Raw genomic sequence first — 16,782 nt, 5'->3', positions numbered from 1 at the left:
GCACAAACAAAAGTCTTCTGGCTCAGTGTGTTATTCTATATATATATATATATCTGACTCGGATCGTCACTGTTTAATCAGCCCACCTACAGCGCTCACCTGCCAAACACCAACGCAGCGTCACTGAATAGTTTTTTTAGATTCACAGAGTGTTTATAATCTAATCATTACTGTTACATCTCTCATGTGCGACGGGATGTTCTAGGGTTTTGATGTCATTTTTGGGCCTACATGGAGCCCTCCATGTAGGCCATGCAGGCTTTGGTCGGCTTCACTATTTACACCCTACATCTGTGAGTTAATATCCATATTTTATCTGTCTCTGCAGAGTTTTTGTCTTGTTGCATAAATGCAGTTTTCCATATGGAAATCCACAACTCTGATTTATGGTAAATGGTAAAACGTTGAATATTGTCACAAAAAAATTTACTCTGATCTCAATATAAATTTAACTCTAGTCTCATACCTGTGTTTATATAAGATCAAACTAGTATAGGAATTCTTTCTGGGATGACAGAAATGCTGAGACATTTGTAGCTGGCAGATTTCCATCTACGTTCGTCATGGAAATTTCTGAAAGACACTTTCACAAACATATTTATCTTGGTTAACTGAGCAAATACAAACTCTGTAAGGTCCCAGTATCGGTAGAAGGAAATAAACTGTTTGCTCCCCAGAAGACTCTGCAACACGCACAGACAGAAAATATTTCTGACCTTTTATTAACAATTTTACATTTACATTCATCACACATGGGGTTCTACAATATATTGCACGTAAAAAGGTATCAGCGAATGAACAGAAGGCTGACATAATCTACAGTACAGACTACATATCATACACTGACTTTGAAATAACAGTCTTCAATATATTAATGTCTTATTAAAAGGGAATCACAAATGGCTGGCTGGTTTTTACAGTCGTTTGTTATTTAACCCGTCTAATAAGAGAATATTTTATCATGTAAAACATTACAACATCTAATCTGAAGACACGATTCAAATAAAAGTTTTTTTTTTTTTAAATGTTTGTGTCTTCCCCCTGCTGTATTCGCATGGAGCCGGTTGCACCAGCTTTTCGTAAGTTTAAACTTTAAAAAAGATTTACCCATCAACAAATTAAAACAGGCCGCTCCACAAAAACTATTTCTCATGTAGTCCTTACTTGCTAGTAAATATTTACACCTAGTAACTGCCAGGTGTAATCTTACCTAGCGAAGGAAATCAGCTGACAAAGTTAATGCTAGCTTGCTAACACATGTCCAGTTTAGAGTGAGAAGATTTAGAGATAATATGAAATATGGTTGACAAATCTCACACTGACACTGGTTAGGTCAGCATAATCACATTTCTCATCCTAAACTGCATAAATACTACTAACTCTGAATCCCATGTATTTCTTCAAGTTCAAATTCATAAATAAAACAAACTAATGCCTGTAATTACAAAGGACAGGAAGTTAAATATATCACTTGCCGCCATAAAACTGTTACTTTCGGGAAGTTATGTTACAGCTTTTGACTTCCAGTTTACACCGTAGACTGGCTTTGACACTACAGATTTTCCCAAACAACTGATTTACACATTACTAAAATCTTTACTAGCTTCGTAGTTTGAAACTAGGTATTACAAACTTAACACACAAACTTAGTAATGGATTTACAAACAGCTAGTGTAACCCCATCCTGGTTCTCTCTTACCATCATTTTGCCATTTTATTGGCTCTTTTTAAAAGCAATCAAAAAGCTTATTACTGCGATTCTGCTAAATTGGACCGATATCAAGTCAAACAAGACTTGCAGCCCTGACACCCAAATAAAGAAAACAGACTAATGCTACACTGCAATTATTTCTAAGGCATTATAATAATAAAGGCACTCGTAGCTAAGAGTACAATCTCTACACATGGTCAGTAAAAGCCATCATGTTTCAATATGAACAAACACACTTTGGTGAAACTCTGAGCAGCACTTTAAAATTTAATTTATAAAGTCTTTGCACCAATTTCTTTCATTTAACTAAGACTGTACTATCCAACTACATGACTTAGTTAAATCTTTAAATCCCATTTGGGGAACATGGCAGTTTCACATATAATCAGAAAAGCAGTTATGATACTTTATCTACCACAAAACCTCAGTTCCTCCCAGTAGAGTAAAACTTGTTTGAATTAAAAAGGTCCTAAAAGAAAAGTCCAGCTTTGGAAATCTCTGTATTTCATCACAAGGAAAGTCTCCCCTTTGGACATTCAAAATAGGCCTGATTGTCGTTTTCCATTACAAGAAATTGGCACAAACCACCTCATAGATGCTAACAATGCAGCAGTACGCTGCGGTTTCGAGACAGCACTTTCAAAAACACTGGAAAACTGACTATGCTTGAATCTTCTCCTTGGGACTTTAACAGTTTACATCCTTCTCCAGTTTTGAAGTTTCTGTCAAACATATTCTCGGTTCTCAATGTCCTTTTTAACGAAGTCTAGTTCAACTTCATCTGAACTGTCATAATTTCTCATCTTTCTCTTTCTTGTTACTGTCCAAAGCAGCAGTATGATTGCCTGTGTTGTTTTCTGGCGTGGTGGACTGCAGCTCCCCTCGTATCCCGTTGAGCTCCACCAGACCCTCGTGCAGCTGCATAGTCACCTCTCTGATTTTGGCAGCGAACTCTGACTTGGCCCCTTTCTTGAGTTCTTTGGAGTCTTTGGCCACAAAGTATATATCCATACCTACAAAGAGTCCGGTAAGTACACCAGTGGCCATGCTGGCGATCTGGACAGCTCTGGCTGCTGTGCTGCCCGCCACGTTGGCGATCTGCACCACGCGCATGATCTCAAAAGCATTGATGACGATCGCCTTTCCTGCCATGGCACCATCCTCGTAGACACTACTGGTGAGCGCAGGGAAGTCGCGGTTGAATGCGTTTTTTTTCATCTTCATCAGGTTGAATTTCTTCAGGTTCTCGATACCCTGCTTGATGAATGTCAGGCATTTGTTAAGGTCAACCATCTTCTCCTGATAATCTTGCACAATCTTCTCCACCTTCTTGCGGTCCATCGAGTTGTTGACCTGGCTGGAGATGCCGGCACCAGCTGATGTCAAACCGCCTGCCGTGGTGACGCCCAATCCCACCGCCGTCACAATCAAAGAAGCTCCCATGGTGAACGGGGCCAGAGCGAGGCCTGTGATGGTGGCTACGCCCCCGATGGCGCTGGTGGAGCCGCCGGTGATTTGAGCGATCTTTGTGTTCTTGCTGAATTTGTCCAGGCCGTCGGCGATGCTGTTGAGGTCAATGACGTGCTGCCAGAGGCTCTCGGCGCGCTCAGAGAACAGTTTGTTGAAGACCCGGATGCCCTTCTGCACCTTATCTGCCGTCACAGCAAACGCCCTGAGAGGAGCAAGTTGAGCATAATTACATAGAGCTAGGTCAGTGTATCTTAAATTGCATTTTTGGGATTGTTTGTGGCATTGTTTCTCATGTTTTAGTGTTGTGAGCAGAACATAGCAAATTCTATTCTCCTCCATTATGTTGGGATCATGGAAGACATTGTAGATCTAGGTTAGGATATATCCATAATGACACAGATAAACATATGGCAAACAGACCATTTAACAGACAAGACACAAGGCAGTGAAATATTATATTAACAAGCCTTCACTGACTTGGCCTCTTCTTTTTCTGTCATATCATCATCTTGAGGCGCGTCTTCCCAAGCTGAGGAAATAAAAGTAAGAAACAATGATATTCAGCTTTCTCATAATGTTAAATACATTACATGGCCAAAAGTATGTAGACCACAAAACATCTTATTCCAAAAGCATGGGTTTTAATCTGCGGCTTTAACAGCCTCCTCTCAACTTGGCTGCAGGGATTTGCTCCCATTCAGCCACAAGCGCAATTGAGAGGTCCAGCAGTGATGTTGAGATGATGAGGGCTGGCGCGCAAGTGGGAGTTCCAGTTCATCCCAAAGGTGTTGGATGGGTTTGGGGTTAAGGTCAGGGCTCTGTGCTGGTCAGTCATGTTGTTCCACACTAAACCCTGAAAAACTCTTTAAGGACCTGACCTTGTGCACGGGGGAACTGCCGTGTTGAAACAGAAAAGAGTCCCCAAACCTCTGCCACAAAGTTGAAAGAACACTACTGTCTAAAATATAATTGTATGCTGCAGCATTACAGACTGCATACATACATTACATACTTTTGGTCATATAGTGTAAGTGGTTCAAGGAGAAATTTTAATTTTGTCGCTCAACTCTCAGAATAAAACACATATAAAGTCAAACTAAGAGAATTTTTTTTTTTTATTTGTAACTTACACTCCACTGAGTTCCACCACTCCATAAGATTGTCTACATCCTGAAAGACACAGATTCGCATGGGATTGTTTATGGTTCCAATCCAAATGGTTTATAATGAGGCATCAGATAATATTGAAATGTTACTGTGGTGACATATTTTGCTTCAGAAACCAACCTGTCCGCCTTCAGGCTGTGCTGGGTCAATACGGAAGTCCTCCAGCCTGTCAAACAGGGACCTGTTTCCACCTTCATTCTGAAACAACAGAAATAATACTGCTTAAAAATCATATATCAATAACAAGATTTCCAGGTCTGCAGTGTAGCTGAAGGGCATGTCAGTGAGACCAAGGCTGCAGATTTGTTTCTCATCATTTAAGATACATAAGTGATCAGATCGGATTTGTGTGTCCATACATCCCCAACCTACAGTATCTGCATGAGTCGCTGTGGGGACGACGTAGGCGTCAGTGACTACGTACGCAGGTGAGGTGGCTTTCCAACTCGGAAGCATGAGAAACGGAGATTCATCATCTCGACCCCCGACCAATCACGCTGTCAAGTCACGGCAGAGAACTGCTACGTCGCACAAAACACACTCCACGATGGAGTTCTGCACCGCGACTGGACTAAGACGTATCTGTAGAAATCCGATTGGAATCGCATTCAAACGTCTCCAAATGTGACTTGGATCTGATTTGCATTTCATGTGTTTTTTTTGCTGTAGAGGTCGGCAGTCTGAACAAGGCTTAAAAAGACTGAGAAACATAAACAAAGAGCAAGAATTCAAGCGACATCACATATCCTCAGTTTCACTTTTGATACTTTATATTCTCAGATCAAAAGAGGAAGTGATGGTAAAAAGAGATTCTGAATGTGCTGACTTATTTCTGATCTTTTTGCAGAAGTAAAAAAGGGCCAAAATCTTCCATGAACACGTTGAAAAAGGAAGCAGAGAAACAGGTCTGGGAATACTAATCTCGTTTCGTCTTCCATGCTAAGGGCTTGCACCAACACCTTGTGGTGGTGTGCAGGCGTGAGGGTGGGTTTCATGTCGAAAGTGAAGGGGGAAAAAACTACAAATAACACATGTTGACCATAAGCGTATCTGTTGGGAGCTGAGTGGACACCCTGGAGACAAACAAAAGAAACAGGCTGTTTTCAGGGATTCGTTAGGTGACTGAAACAGACCTTTTCTAATCCTGAACCACAATGAGTAATACTGCAACACGTCAGTCTGGTGGATAAATACACTGACACAGACTGGGTGGGAAAAGTTGCTTTAAATGTAATGCAAGGCAACTGAAGCAGAGAAGGAAAAAGAAGCAACTTAAAATACAATTTTCTGTCTCATTTAGAGAAACAAAGACTGACGAGCGTTTTTATTTTCTCTACCTCCTCTGTGTTGCCTGCAGCTCCGTCCTGTGCTTGCCTCTGTATGACTCTGCCCTGAAACCAACAAACACACAGTAAAAGATGTTGCTTGTGGGCTGATATTGGTTACCATACAGTCGGTACAAAGCAAAAAAAGGAAATTTTCAATACCACAATATATTTTTTCTTCCATGGTGAAATCATCAGCTAGGTAACTCAGTGTTTCCTTCATAAAAGGAACCATGTGCTTGGAATTACAGCTATGTTAAATAACTTTGCCAAAACTACATCGCAAGAATGCGTATTTTCATTTAACAGTAAGAGAGATATAGACCAAATAAGTGGAAAAACAGATGCAGATACTCCCATAAAGGTCACAATTAGACTATTTCTTCCCATTTTATGTCTAATCTGTGCAGATTCCAGTCCTGATCCTGGACTGTCATATGTGGTGTGACGGTACCACCACTGGTGACATCTATAGCACTTTTCAGGCATGGAACATATAAGCATTGCTGGATTCATCTTAGATCTATCTGTTAAAATGATCTTGTGTCATTCGGACATTGGTGACTTTTAAATTAATGTTCCTTAGAGCTTCATTCAGTCATGACAGGGAATTTAATGAATGAGAAATGTGATCATGCAACAGAGTAAAAAATGTTATGATAGGGAGGAAGAAACTTCTTTTGTGTTCTCTCACAGGCTGAATCCCTGATAGATTTTAAAACTTATTTTGCCATTGAAGCCTTAACTTAAGACCTTTGACCCTTCTTCTCACAGTGAACCACTGCTACATTTCATCATTTCATGTGATTAGAGAGTGAATTCTTCTGCCTGTTTTATAATATCTGACAGGACTATTACAGGACATTAAGTTGGAACATGCACTTAATTCCTATTAGCTCACATGTTGTATGTAAAGCGTTTTGCCAGGGAATCCATTTATTCATCAACACAGATGGCATAAATAAAACCTGAAAATATACTGAGTGCTGATCTGATTATTACTGTGGTTGTACGAGGGATTTTAACCTCTTTTTGACCAAAACAGAACTCAAGAGAAAAATTGTTTTTATACAGATTAGATCTGAGAAGAATCAGCAACATAAAACTGACTCTTTCACAGTGTTCCCTAGTTAATTAAAGTGATTTTGTACATAAGAGACGACTGAGATAATAAATTAATAACAGTGATCTTAGAAAGTGGAACATGGTGCATATTTCTCGCTTACTGACTGGATGACATAGGCCTGGATCAGTCTACTCAAATTCTAGTTTCTCAATTTCAGTGACATGTAGAAACACATACTGCTGCTGTAATTAGTTGGTGTGCTGAAAGACATTTTGGCAGTGGTGTTTAAACAAACGTGTATTGTCCACACAGGAAGAAACAAGTTTGCACAGGTCACATGTTTGAATGTTACCTTGACACGAGGCATGAAGGGATTGTGTCTCTTGGGTTTCTTGACATTGGTCTAAAAAGAAAAATCAGTAAGATACAGGTTATGTTCCTTAAGCAGTAATTGCAGTACAAGTGACTTTTAAAAATCAGACCAAGAATCAATCGACAAGAATTTGGGAAGTGAGATTGAAGACCTCCTCTGTTTTGTCCTTGTCCTCCTCCTCTTTCTTTTCCTCTTTAGATGAAGAATCATCTTCTTTCAACCCTTCATTATCAAACGGAGCCTGAAGTAAACAACAAGTGTAAACATAACATTAAATAAATGAGGTGAGCACAGAGAAACTTTCCCCCTTCAGCAGATCAATGTGAAAAAGTATTGTAGTGTCAAACTCGGCACATATTTTGTGCTTTCACTACACGTTGAAGGTCAAACATCCAAGTGAAGTAACAACAAACAAAACACATTTTTGAAAGAGTAGGACTTTAAGTTTAAAGTTTTATCTTTGTTAGTAGCTGCAGTCAGGTTGAAACCTCCATTAAAACCAACCTGTTGAGAACAAGTAGCCAATACTGTTTCAAAATATCAGCACACCACTACATCGGACTAATCATTGGACTGTGTGGTTAGCTACCTGGTTGCTCTTTTGCTTTTGAAGACCAGGTCTGGCTGCTCTATTCAGCTCCTGAAATTAAACCAGAGCAGTTTGCTTAACCACAGGGCTGATAAATGAGTGTCGATACACACCGACACTCATCAGCTCCAAACTGACACAAACAGCCAAACACTGAAGGTTTAAACTACCTCCTCTGAAGGTCTGGCAGGAACGACAGGAGTGTCTGCAGGTCTTGCTTGTTTCTCTCTGGAAATCATGTCCTTGAAATCCTGCAGAGGACAAAATACTATTTCTTTTTCAAAACTGATACCCAACATCTGGGAGTGAAACCCTAGTGCTACTTTTCAATGCATAGTATGTAGCTTTTATGTTTGTTGCTTGTTATACTGGAATCACATATGTATTAGAAAAATCAAATAATAAAGTAGTTAACTGATTTGACTTGTGTCCTAACACATTTTTTCAAATACGTTGAAACTCTGTGAAAGCAGAAATATACAAAGAATCTACACATCACTAAGTGTAAAGTAGTACGAACTTTACCTGATTATCCTCAGTTCCTCTTGGTTTTACTTTGTCGTATGTGGATGCCCGCTTCATCTCCTGTGGAGAGATCACAGCCTTAACAACACAATATAACAGAAAGAGCAGAAGTCAGAACAGACTCACTTGAACCACATATCACTGAGCGGCACTGCTTGCATACCTCTTCTGTTGGTCTGCGTGGGACTGGTGGCGTTGCACTCCTTTCCTTCCTCTCTTGCTGGATCATGTTGCTTTTGACCTGACAAGGACACACACACACAGAGTCGCACAGTGTTGTAAAGCAGGAGGGCAGGGCGGTTCGACAGCGAGCAGGAAGGATTTAAAAGGAGGTCCAGGGTTGAGAAGGATGTGGTGGAGGCACGGAGATTGGAGGAGCGTGAGGAGGGATACTTATGACAGAAGTTGATCAGGTGTGTATGTGTGTGTGTGTGTGTGTGGTTACTGATGAGTCATGAGTGATGCAAAAAATAGACTGACTGCTTTTGGCTTCTCTTCCACGTGTTTCTCGTTCTCCTTGAGTGCCTCTTCAGTCTCTCTCTGAACAAAGGACATTAAATATTACCTATTTAACTGTATTAACTTAAATCAGATTACATATGCAGCGATTAAAGGGACCACAGTACATTTTGATAGTTGAACTCTTTAACTACTAATAGTGTGTGGTATACTTTACATTTTTGCTGACCATTTTCCAATGCATGATGTACACTTTTAGATTTTGAGATGTATTTTTCCTACTATTCCAGGCAGCGATTGGTTTCCCTTCATTTCTGTATGTCATGAAAATCAACTGGCTGATGGCTCCTAAGTTGTATTATTCCTTACAGTGGACATCAAACCTGCAATCATTTTTTTTGCTGAAATTACAAAAAGTTATAAAATGTTATATTTTAGAAATATAAATAGAAAACAATGGTTGCCAAGAGTAGTAGGGAAACATTGTTTGTAAAAACAGATTGATCTGTGATAAAGACGGTATAACATGCAAAATCACTTACATGGTCCTATAAGAGTGCAGCACATCATTATTTCTAGCTAAAACGAACCAAAACACCCTAAAAACATCACCACCGTCACCATTATCACAGTCCCATCACCACTATAGTGACTTCCAGTCACCTAAAATATTATGATCATGCCTTTCACGCTAACACCTCCACCATGAACAAACACAATCAAAAGCATAGTTACTTTATTTGCAGAGCGGAACAGATTCAGTTTGGACATGGCACCCGTGGCGCTCTGACAGGGAGAGATTTAGATTTTAGATTTGTGTCTGCTTTGTCAGCCACTAGCCACATTAAACAACAACTCAAGTTAGAACAATAAAAAAAATCAGGAGGGACTATATATTGGTCAATATTAGCTCACAGTTTTGCAGATGTATCATTATAGGTGTATATGTCGGCTGATATTTACAAACAAGAATCTGCGGAACACAAATGCGGAACTAGTTTTGACGTGATGTCACTGATAAGTTAAATGTCCCCCTCAGTATGTGTGTGTCTTGGTTACCAAAAAACCACAACAAAATCTAAGGGATTTGTATCATGATCATTTGTATTTACAAATAAATCAGTGAATTCTGAAGCTTTAGTTCAGAGTGGTAATGTCATTAGTTAGAATAAAGTGTGAGTGTTAGCATTTTTGGCCTTTCAAACAAAGGGGCACAGAGAAATGAGCAGAGAGGCTAACAGCTAACTGAGCCCCTTGTTTTCAATCAGCAATGCTGTGAATACAGAGAAGCTATTTTAATGATTGCAACCAGCCAAAGAAACCAGCCAGACCTCCATGTTTTCTTGCTTTGCCAACAATTTCATTTTAGTTTTATGAGAAACAGTTGGTTTGGGTCTGGGCTTTGAACTTTGTGGCACAGAAATTTTATACAAACTTTTTTGACTGGTCTGGGCAAAGCAAGTCTGCCAGACAGGCACCAGAAAAGACAAGTTAAGATGGACTGTAGACAGACAGGCTGAGAGTAATAATGCTTCTCAAAAACATCAACCTTTGACTCACAACTTTCTTCTTTACTACCTGAGCAGAACAAAGCTCTTCGCAAGGTGTCTCATTCACTCATTCACACACACAAATTGAAAAACAATATTGGTGGTAGAGCAAGAAGCTTCCCCTTGATTGATAACAACCACACAAAACGTATACTCTCTTCTACCTCACAATGAGACAAGGGTCTGCTGAATAAAAATAACCAGTTAAATGCCAAAAGCGTGACATCCAACAAAAAGAAGTAACACAGTGAAACAGGAACAAGTGAATATCGAAGCACCTGTTTGTCCCCTGATGACATCTCGCTGCTCGCAGGTGGATCCTCGTCATCTGAGCATGTCTGCGACTTGTAGTGCAGAGAGAAGACAGTAATCATTGTTTTATGAAAAAGCACATGCATGGAGCTGTACATTTCCCTTTAAATAGATTTATCAAAAGAAACTTCTAAACCTTCCATACTTTGTTTGCAGATCGAAACGGATTCAGCTTCACCTCGGCAAGTTCATTCTCAATATGAAACAAACAAACAAACAAACAAACAAAAAAAACACAAAATAAGAAAAAGAAGTTGAATTGCCGATTGAAATCAAAGAGACAAAAGCTTAAAAAAGGAACATTTTAAAACCTTACAAACCATGTCAGAAAGATTGTCGTTGCTGCCTGAGAGCTCGCTAGGTACAGACAAATCACCCTGAAGGTGAGAAACAAATGTCAACCAATGATTATTAATCCCATCTGAATAAATTAAAGTAACATGGTTTAACTGTGAACTGAATAACCTGCAGCAAGACTCCATAATGCTCACCTGAGATTGTGGCTTCGCTCTGAAAGGCTTTGGGGATTTTTTAAACATCCCACTGAACATCCCTCCTGCCTCCTGGGAAAAAAAATTACATAAAAATCTTTATGAAATTTGGCCCATGATGGAGGAATTTAGTAAAATATTCATGTGGCCTTAGGCACAGACTTCACAAAGCAGCCTGTACTCTCTTCCAAATGCTGATGCATGCAGGTTTACCTTGGCCTTCCCAACACACACAAAAACAAACTCTCCATCCAATGAGCTGAGTTCTACACAAACAGCATAGTCACATTATCCTTCAGTTCAATGAAACCACCTCGTACTCAGCTCCAAAAAAAGCATGATATCACATTTCTGATTTGGTAATAAATAAATATAGAAGACTTTTTCTATTTGAAAGCACAGTGCAGTGTTGGTTTGTAGTTATTTGACTAAAAACTATGTATTTTCACATTATACAGAAAAAAAGTGAAACAGCTCACTGATAAAGTACTCCATCCAGCTCAGTTCTTTATCAATATCTTAACAATTCAATTTTCATTTAAAGAATGAACACATTCAGACATTATGATTTAAATATAACTAAATATTGTTTCTAGAGCTGCAAGAGTGAAGTCACTATATAAACTCAATATCTTACTGGAAACAAATCTGTGAGTAAAATAAATCATCACATCAAAATTACTGTCTGAAGTTTAGAAAGACTGAAAAGCTCAGACATTAGCCTGTATCAGTCCTTCCTCCTGTCCTCTGTCCTCCTCCCCCTGATGCTGATGTGATTCACTGCCTGCAACTTAGCTTCCAATTCAGCAGAGGAAGGTTAAGGGAAACTTAACTAACGTTGCTGAGCGACCGATCTTCCGTTTTTTGCACCTTTTACTGTTCTGTTAGACATTTTAGGCAAAGCCTTAACACTGTGTGAAACTCACTTTCAAATTTGTAAAACCTTTATTGCATTTGTTGAAATACAAAAAATGGAGTTTTCAAATCTAGGCCACATTAGACCAGCTCCAGATCAAAAAGCGCTATACCTGGACCTTTCGAATCTGGACTAGATTATCCCAGAGAAGCTAAAGGTTCTTTAAAACACAGCTGCAGATTTGTGAAACCTCTAAAAATGCTATAAAGGGCGATGTCACTGCTTTTCACACCTTGCTGTATCTCAATTTGGATACTTCCTTTAATACACTTAGAAGAACACATGCAAATAAATTGATTAAACATTTTCTACTAGAATTAGATTTCTTGTTTGTCAAAAAAAGGCAACCTGAAACACATCTGTCTTTTTTCTGTGACCTCAAGTAACTTCTGGCTGTACAGACATACGTACTTACAAAGGACACTGTTGAACAATGATTCATTTCATTATTGATTATTCTGTCTATTACTTTTTCAATTATTAAATTCATTGTTCAGTCTAAACAATGTAAGAAAATTGTGAAAAATATCCAGAGTATTCCAGAGCCCAAGGTGATTTCTTAAAATTTTTAATCCGACCAACCAAACCAAAAGCAAACATGCAAAAAAGCAAATGTCTGACATTCATGTTTGATAAATGGCATGACAAATCTTTTGTTAATCAACTAATTGATTATTCAAATTATAATTTCAGTTCTAGATAAATATCAGTAGGTTCAAGACGGCCACTACAAACCTGTGGCTGGGCCTCTTTAGCAGCTTTGGTCGTCTTCCTAAATTTTCCTGGAAACAGTCCACCTTTCTCCTAGAATACGAATAAATAAATCAGTCTACATGCTAAAATTACTGCCGCTTATATATAACAAAGAATTTACACCTCCTGATCACCTTGTCAGTCAAACTATCGTTGCTCTCTGACAGTTCACCTTCGGCTGATAAACTGTCCTGTAAAATCAACACAGAGCCCAGGTGAGTGGATGCAGAAACAAATAGTGTATATTTACTGTATGTACTAATTTATTACTGTCCACGTCAGCAATACAAGTACAGGTAAACATCTTAAAAATTTGTACTGAATATTCAACATCAGTGACTGATATTTAACACTGAGCTTTTCATGAGAAGGGAGATTTTATCAGTCTATTAGTTTATTATTTAAAATTTCTGTTTAATTCTCCATTTAAATTACAGAAAGTTAATACAACATCACCTTTGCTTGGACAGATGATTCTGTAGACCTGAAGGATGTTTTGAACATCCCACTGAATAACGCTGCTTTTTCCTGAATGAAGAGAGAAAAAGAGAAAATTAAACTTGAAAAAAACCAAAAACAAACAGAAGAAGTAATATGCATGTAAAACATACTAAGGATGAAAACACGAGGCTAATCTCTACTGTGGTTTCAGTTCTGACATACCAGCCTCATTCTGTATGAATGACTAACAGAGGGTAAATATTCACTGCCATGCCCCGTGAGTCAGCAGCATAAATCTGTCTCACTGACCAGCAGCTCTATATAGAGGTTAAACCAGAGGAGATGCTGCCAATGACAATTCAGTGAGGCCTTTATGGATTACTGGTTCACATCTCACAGTCCAGCTTCACCGTCCAGATTTCAAGTCTGGACTTGGACCCGGCTTCATGTCTGAACTTGAAACCTTGATGACAGTAAATTTAGAGCGATTGTTGTGTTTCTAGCTCTGGAATAACTGATTTCCCTGTTGTCACATAAAAAGAGACACTGGAGCATTACATTACCAGTACCTTGGAAAACAGGCAAATCGCAGTAAACGGCTCTCATGCTGGCCCAACATTTTAAAGCCCTTTATAATTATGCAGTATTAAATTCAGTCAGTGATCGTATCATCGTAAAATAAACTGTAAGGCTTTATTTTACCCTTCTCACATGTTGCTATAATATTCAAGACATTGATTAACTGATGATTAATTTTATGAAAAGCTGTTTTGATCATTTTGATCAGTGGACCCTCACACAGTAAAGGAATTTAATAATCAGTGAACAGACACATTTGGACTTAACAAGCACTTCAAAGGTAATGGAGTAGGCACTTAAATTTTTTTTTCATCTTTTGTACCATGCCTGTTACACTGATAAATCTAAAAGAAATAGACTTTGGGGCTTGTTGTTTCCAATAAATTAATTGAACGGTTGAATTGTGGAGAATCTCACCGATCTAACGATGTGTAGCAGGTCCATACTGTCATATTGATCATACGTTTACACTATGTATATATAATATTTGTATTAACGATCTAAACAGCTTAGAAGCAGCTAAAGCAGGAGACTCAGCAGGTTTGAATATATTTTATACATCCAAAAAAAACAGGCGTTTATTTGTCAAAATGTGTTCCCACACCAGGCCAGTAAACAGGGCGGGTGGCTATTTGGGACTCGGCTATTAATTGAAGTTTTAGGGTAAGTCTACTTAAGAAAGTTTTAAGTGAGTGCACAGCATGAGTGTGCACTCACTTTACATACTTCAACATATTTAAGAATTAAGTTTCCCATAATAATAATAATTAATTAGTGAATACTTGGGTTTAAATGGAGCAGTTCTTTCAAGGAAATTCTTCAGGAAATAAACAATATTATAAAAATAAAATATTATAATTAACTCAATTCAAATAACTATCTTTGCTGTTATTTACCTTTTTTATTTACTTAAATTAAAAAGCTGACTTAAACTTTAAGATCTTTGGACGGTTAACTGTGTAGAAAATATACCGCTTTCTATACTGTATAGTGTTTCTTAATAGCACAGTAGGACAATGACAGTCCTCAACACTCATACCTCATACACTGCCTGTACCAACTTAATCCGCTGCTAGAAGTACTCCCCCACAAATGCAGTATTTACTCCTGTTAAATATGGTTCCATATGCAAGATCTGTAAAGATATAGTGGAGTAATGGCTTTGTTTTGGTAGCCGGTCTTGCCGCATTTGCATGTGAGTCCGACGCTGTGAAACTGTTGGCTTTGAGGAGAGCGATATAATGGTAGATTCTTTTCTCATCTAGAGGTTTTTGTTTTTTTTACCTAACCAGAGTTGAAACAGTGGAAAGACTAACAATGACTGAATTGAATGACTGTGTGTTTTAAAATGATCTGCAATGTAAATTTACTATTTTTCCTCAATGTAGTCTGGTGGGCTGTAGCGCCCATTTGTTTTGGTCTGAGACGCTAGTGTTCTGGTGCGACATTTAGGGGAAGTGAATGTCACATACAGCTTTAAGCCTATTAATATTTTGACTGAGCCTATTTTAAAAATGACATATTTGTAACCTCTTTAGATAGATTTTCATCTTCAGTAGAAAGCTTGGGGCTGAGCCTCAATATACAGAGACGGCCTAACATATGTTGGCATTGGTCTTTTCATGGGATTTGTTGATAGTAACACCAACTTAATTACTTAAACTTGACCTTCACTTTTCCAGTTTGTGCTGTGGTTAATTATTAACTGCTTCATAGCAAATCTGATGTGAGGGGGTTAACAGGGGCCCATTTTGCCCTGGAGGAACCTAGTATTTATCCGGCCATGTTATAGGGCTACAGTTTCTACACTATACACTCAAATTGCAGCTGTAAATCAGCATTTTTAACCCTCATACTCTTTGTTTAATGTGGAGTCCATTGTGCTCTAGAAAAGAGCCACCACAACACAAAACATTACCTATAACGTTAGTAACTTCTGGACTGCTCTGTGTATTTGTATTTTAAGAGTTTCAGTCACACAGATGGAGGTCATGTCGGTAAACTCAAAACCATAGACTGTAAATTAGCTAAACAACATGGTTGTTAACTGACTAGAGCAAAAGCAGCTTATATAAATCCAACTCCGCAACGTTAAAACAATGACAGTAAACAAAGTGTACGTTACTTACTGCTACACCTGCTCCATCACACTCCAAATCCAGGTCTTTGAATCGATCCTGTCAAACGTTACAATTCCAGCGTCATTAACTGTTATTTTAACGTTTTCAACAACTAACGTTACATAAATGAAAGTGTCTCGCAGACAGGCTGCAGGGAGACGTTTGAATACGACCGTTAACTAACGTTAGTGTTGAAAATATACATTAAACGTTAATGTTAACTCACCATTAGCGACTCAACGTCTGCCCTAGTTTAGTGTTGAGTGACTCTGCTGGTTGAAATATTTCAGTCCACCTTACAGTGTGTCCGTCGTTCCCCGTGTTGATACTGTGTGTGATAAAGTGTGAAGTTAAAGAACCTCCCTGAAGAAAAGGGGGAAACAGGCTGGAGTGACTTCCCACTGCTCCTTGAGGGTTTCCATAAAGCAAGCACTTCTACTGATCGAAAACCAGCACTTATTTTACTTTTACCCCTGTATTGTCGTCATAGATGAGCAGGTTGTATTTCCGTTATTATTTTCAGTAATGATGTTTTTGTTTACTACCTGTTCAAACAGTAGGCTATACTATGACAATATTGAATAGGCTACAGTAATATCTATGTGGTATGGATTTGGGACACAGCTAATGTTTTGGCATGACGTAGTGGCCAAAGTCAAAACTGCAGGTCACATGACACCCAAAATTAAAAGACTTCTGTGTTTTTCTCTCCTTTTTTTTTTTTAATATAGTCCTATGTCTTTACTTACACCCTATTGACTACTACACTACACCTATCAGTGACATAAAATGCTGATTATCCAAAATATCAATTTACTACAGTATAGTAAAGTAGCAGGGGGTAGTGAATGAGTCCAAGCCAGTGATTGCAGACACAGCTCATAATCACTGTTCCTTCAAATTCCTTCTTTCAAATGTGTAACTCTTGTCATCAG

General features: G+C 38.6%; 1 protein-coding gene across 1 annotated transcript; it reads right to left on the bottom strand.

The window, feature by feature from the left end:
* Positions 1–706: 706 nt before the first annotated feature.
* On the bottom strand, positions 707–16,452 carry apol1 (apolipoprotein L, 1). Its single transcript, XM_046052109.1, is given in 23 exon segments — positions 707–2,502; positions 2,504–3,383; positions 3,659–3,710; positions 4,312–4,351; positions 4,469–4,546; positions 5,686–5,739; positions 7,092–7,142; positions 7,264–7,353; positions 7,702–7,752; positions 7,872–7,952; positions 8,227–8,286; positions 8,390–8,467; positions 8,707–8,766; positions 9,421–9,471; positions 10,514–10,579; positions 10,693–10,740; positions 10,868–10,924; positions 11,039–11,110; positions 12,690–12,758; positions 12,842–12,898; positions 13,164–13,235; positions 15,857–15,904; positions 16,074–16,452. Coding segments are annotated over 23 exon segments (2,184 nt in total). The 5' UTR covers positions 16,077–16,452; the 3' UTR covers positions 707–2,436.
* Between the last annotated feature and the right edge of the window lie 330 nt (positions 16,453–16,782).

This window comes from Micropterus dolomieu, linkage group LG06, assembly GCF_021292245.1.
Source record: "Micropterus dolomieu isolate WLL.071019.BEF.003 ecotype Adirondacks linkage group LG06, ASM2129224v1, whole genome shotgun sequence".
Lineage (NCBI taxonomy): Eukaryota > Metazoa > Chordata > Actinopteri > Centrarchiformes > Centrarchidae > Micropterus > Micropterus dolomieu.
Note: the sequence above shows the minus strand (reverse complement) of the source record. Positions and strands in the feature narration are given on the sequence as shown.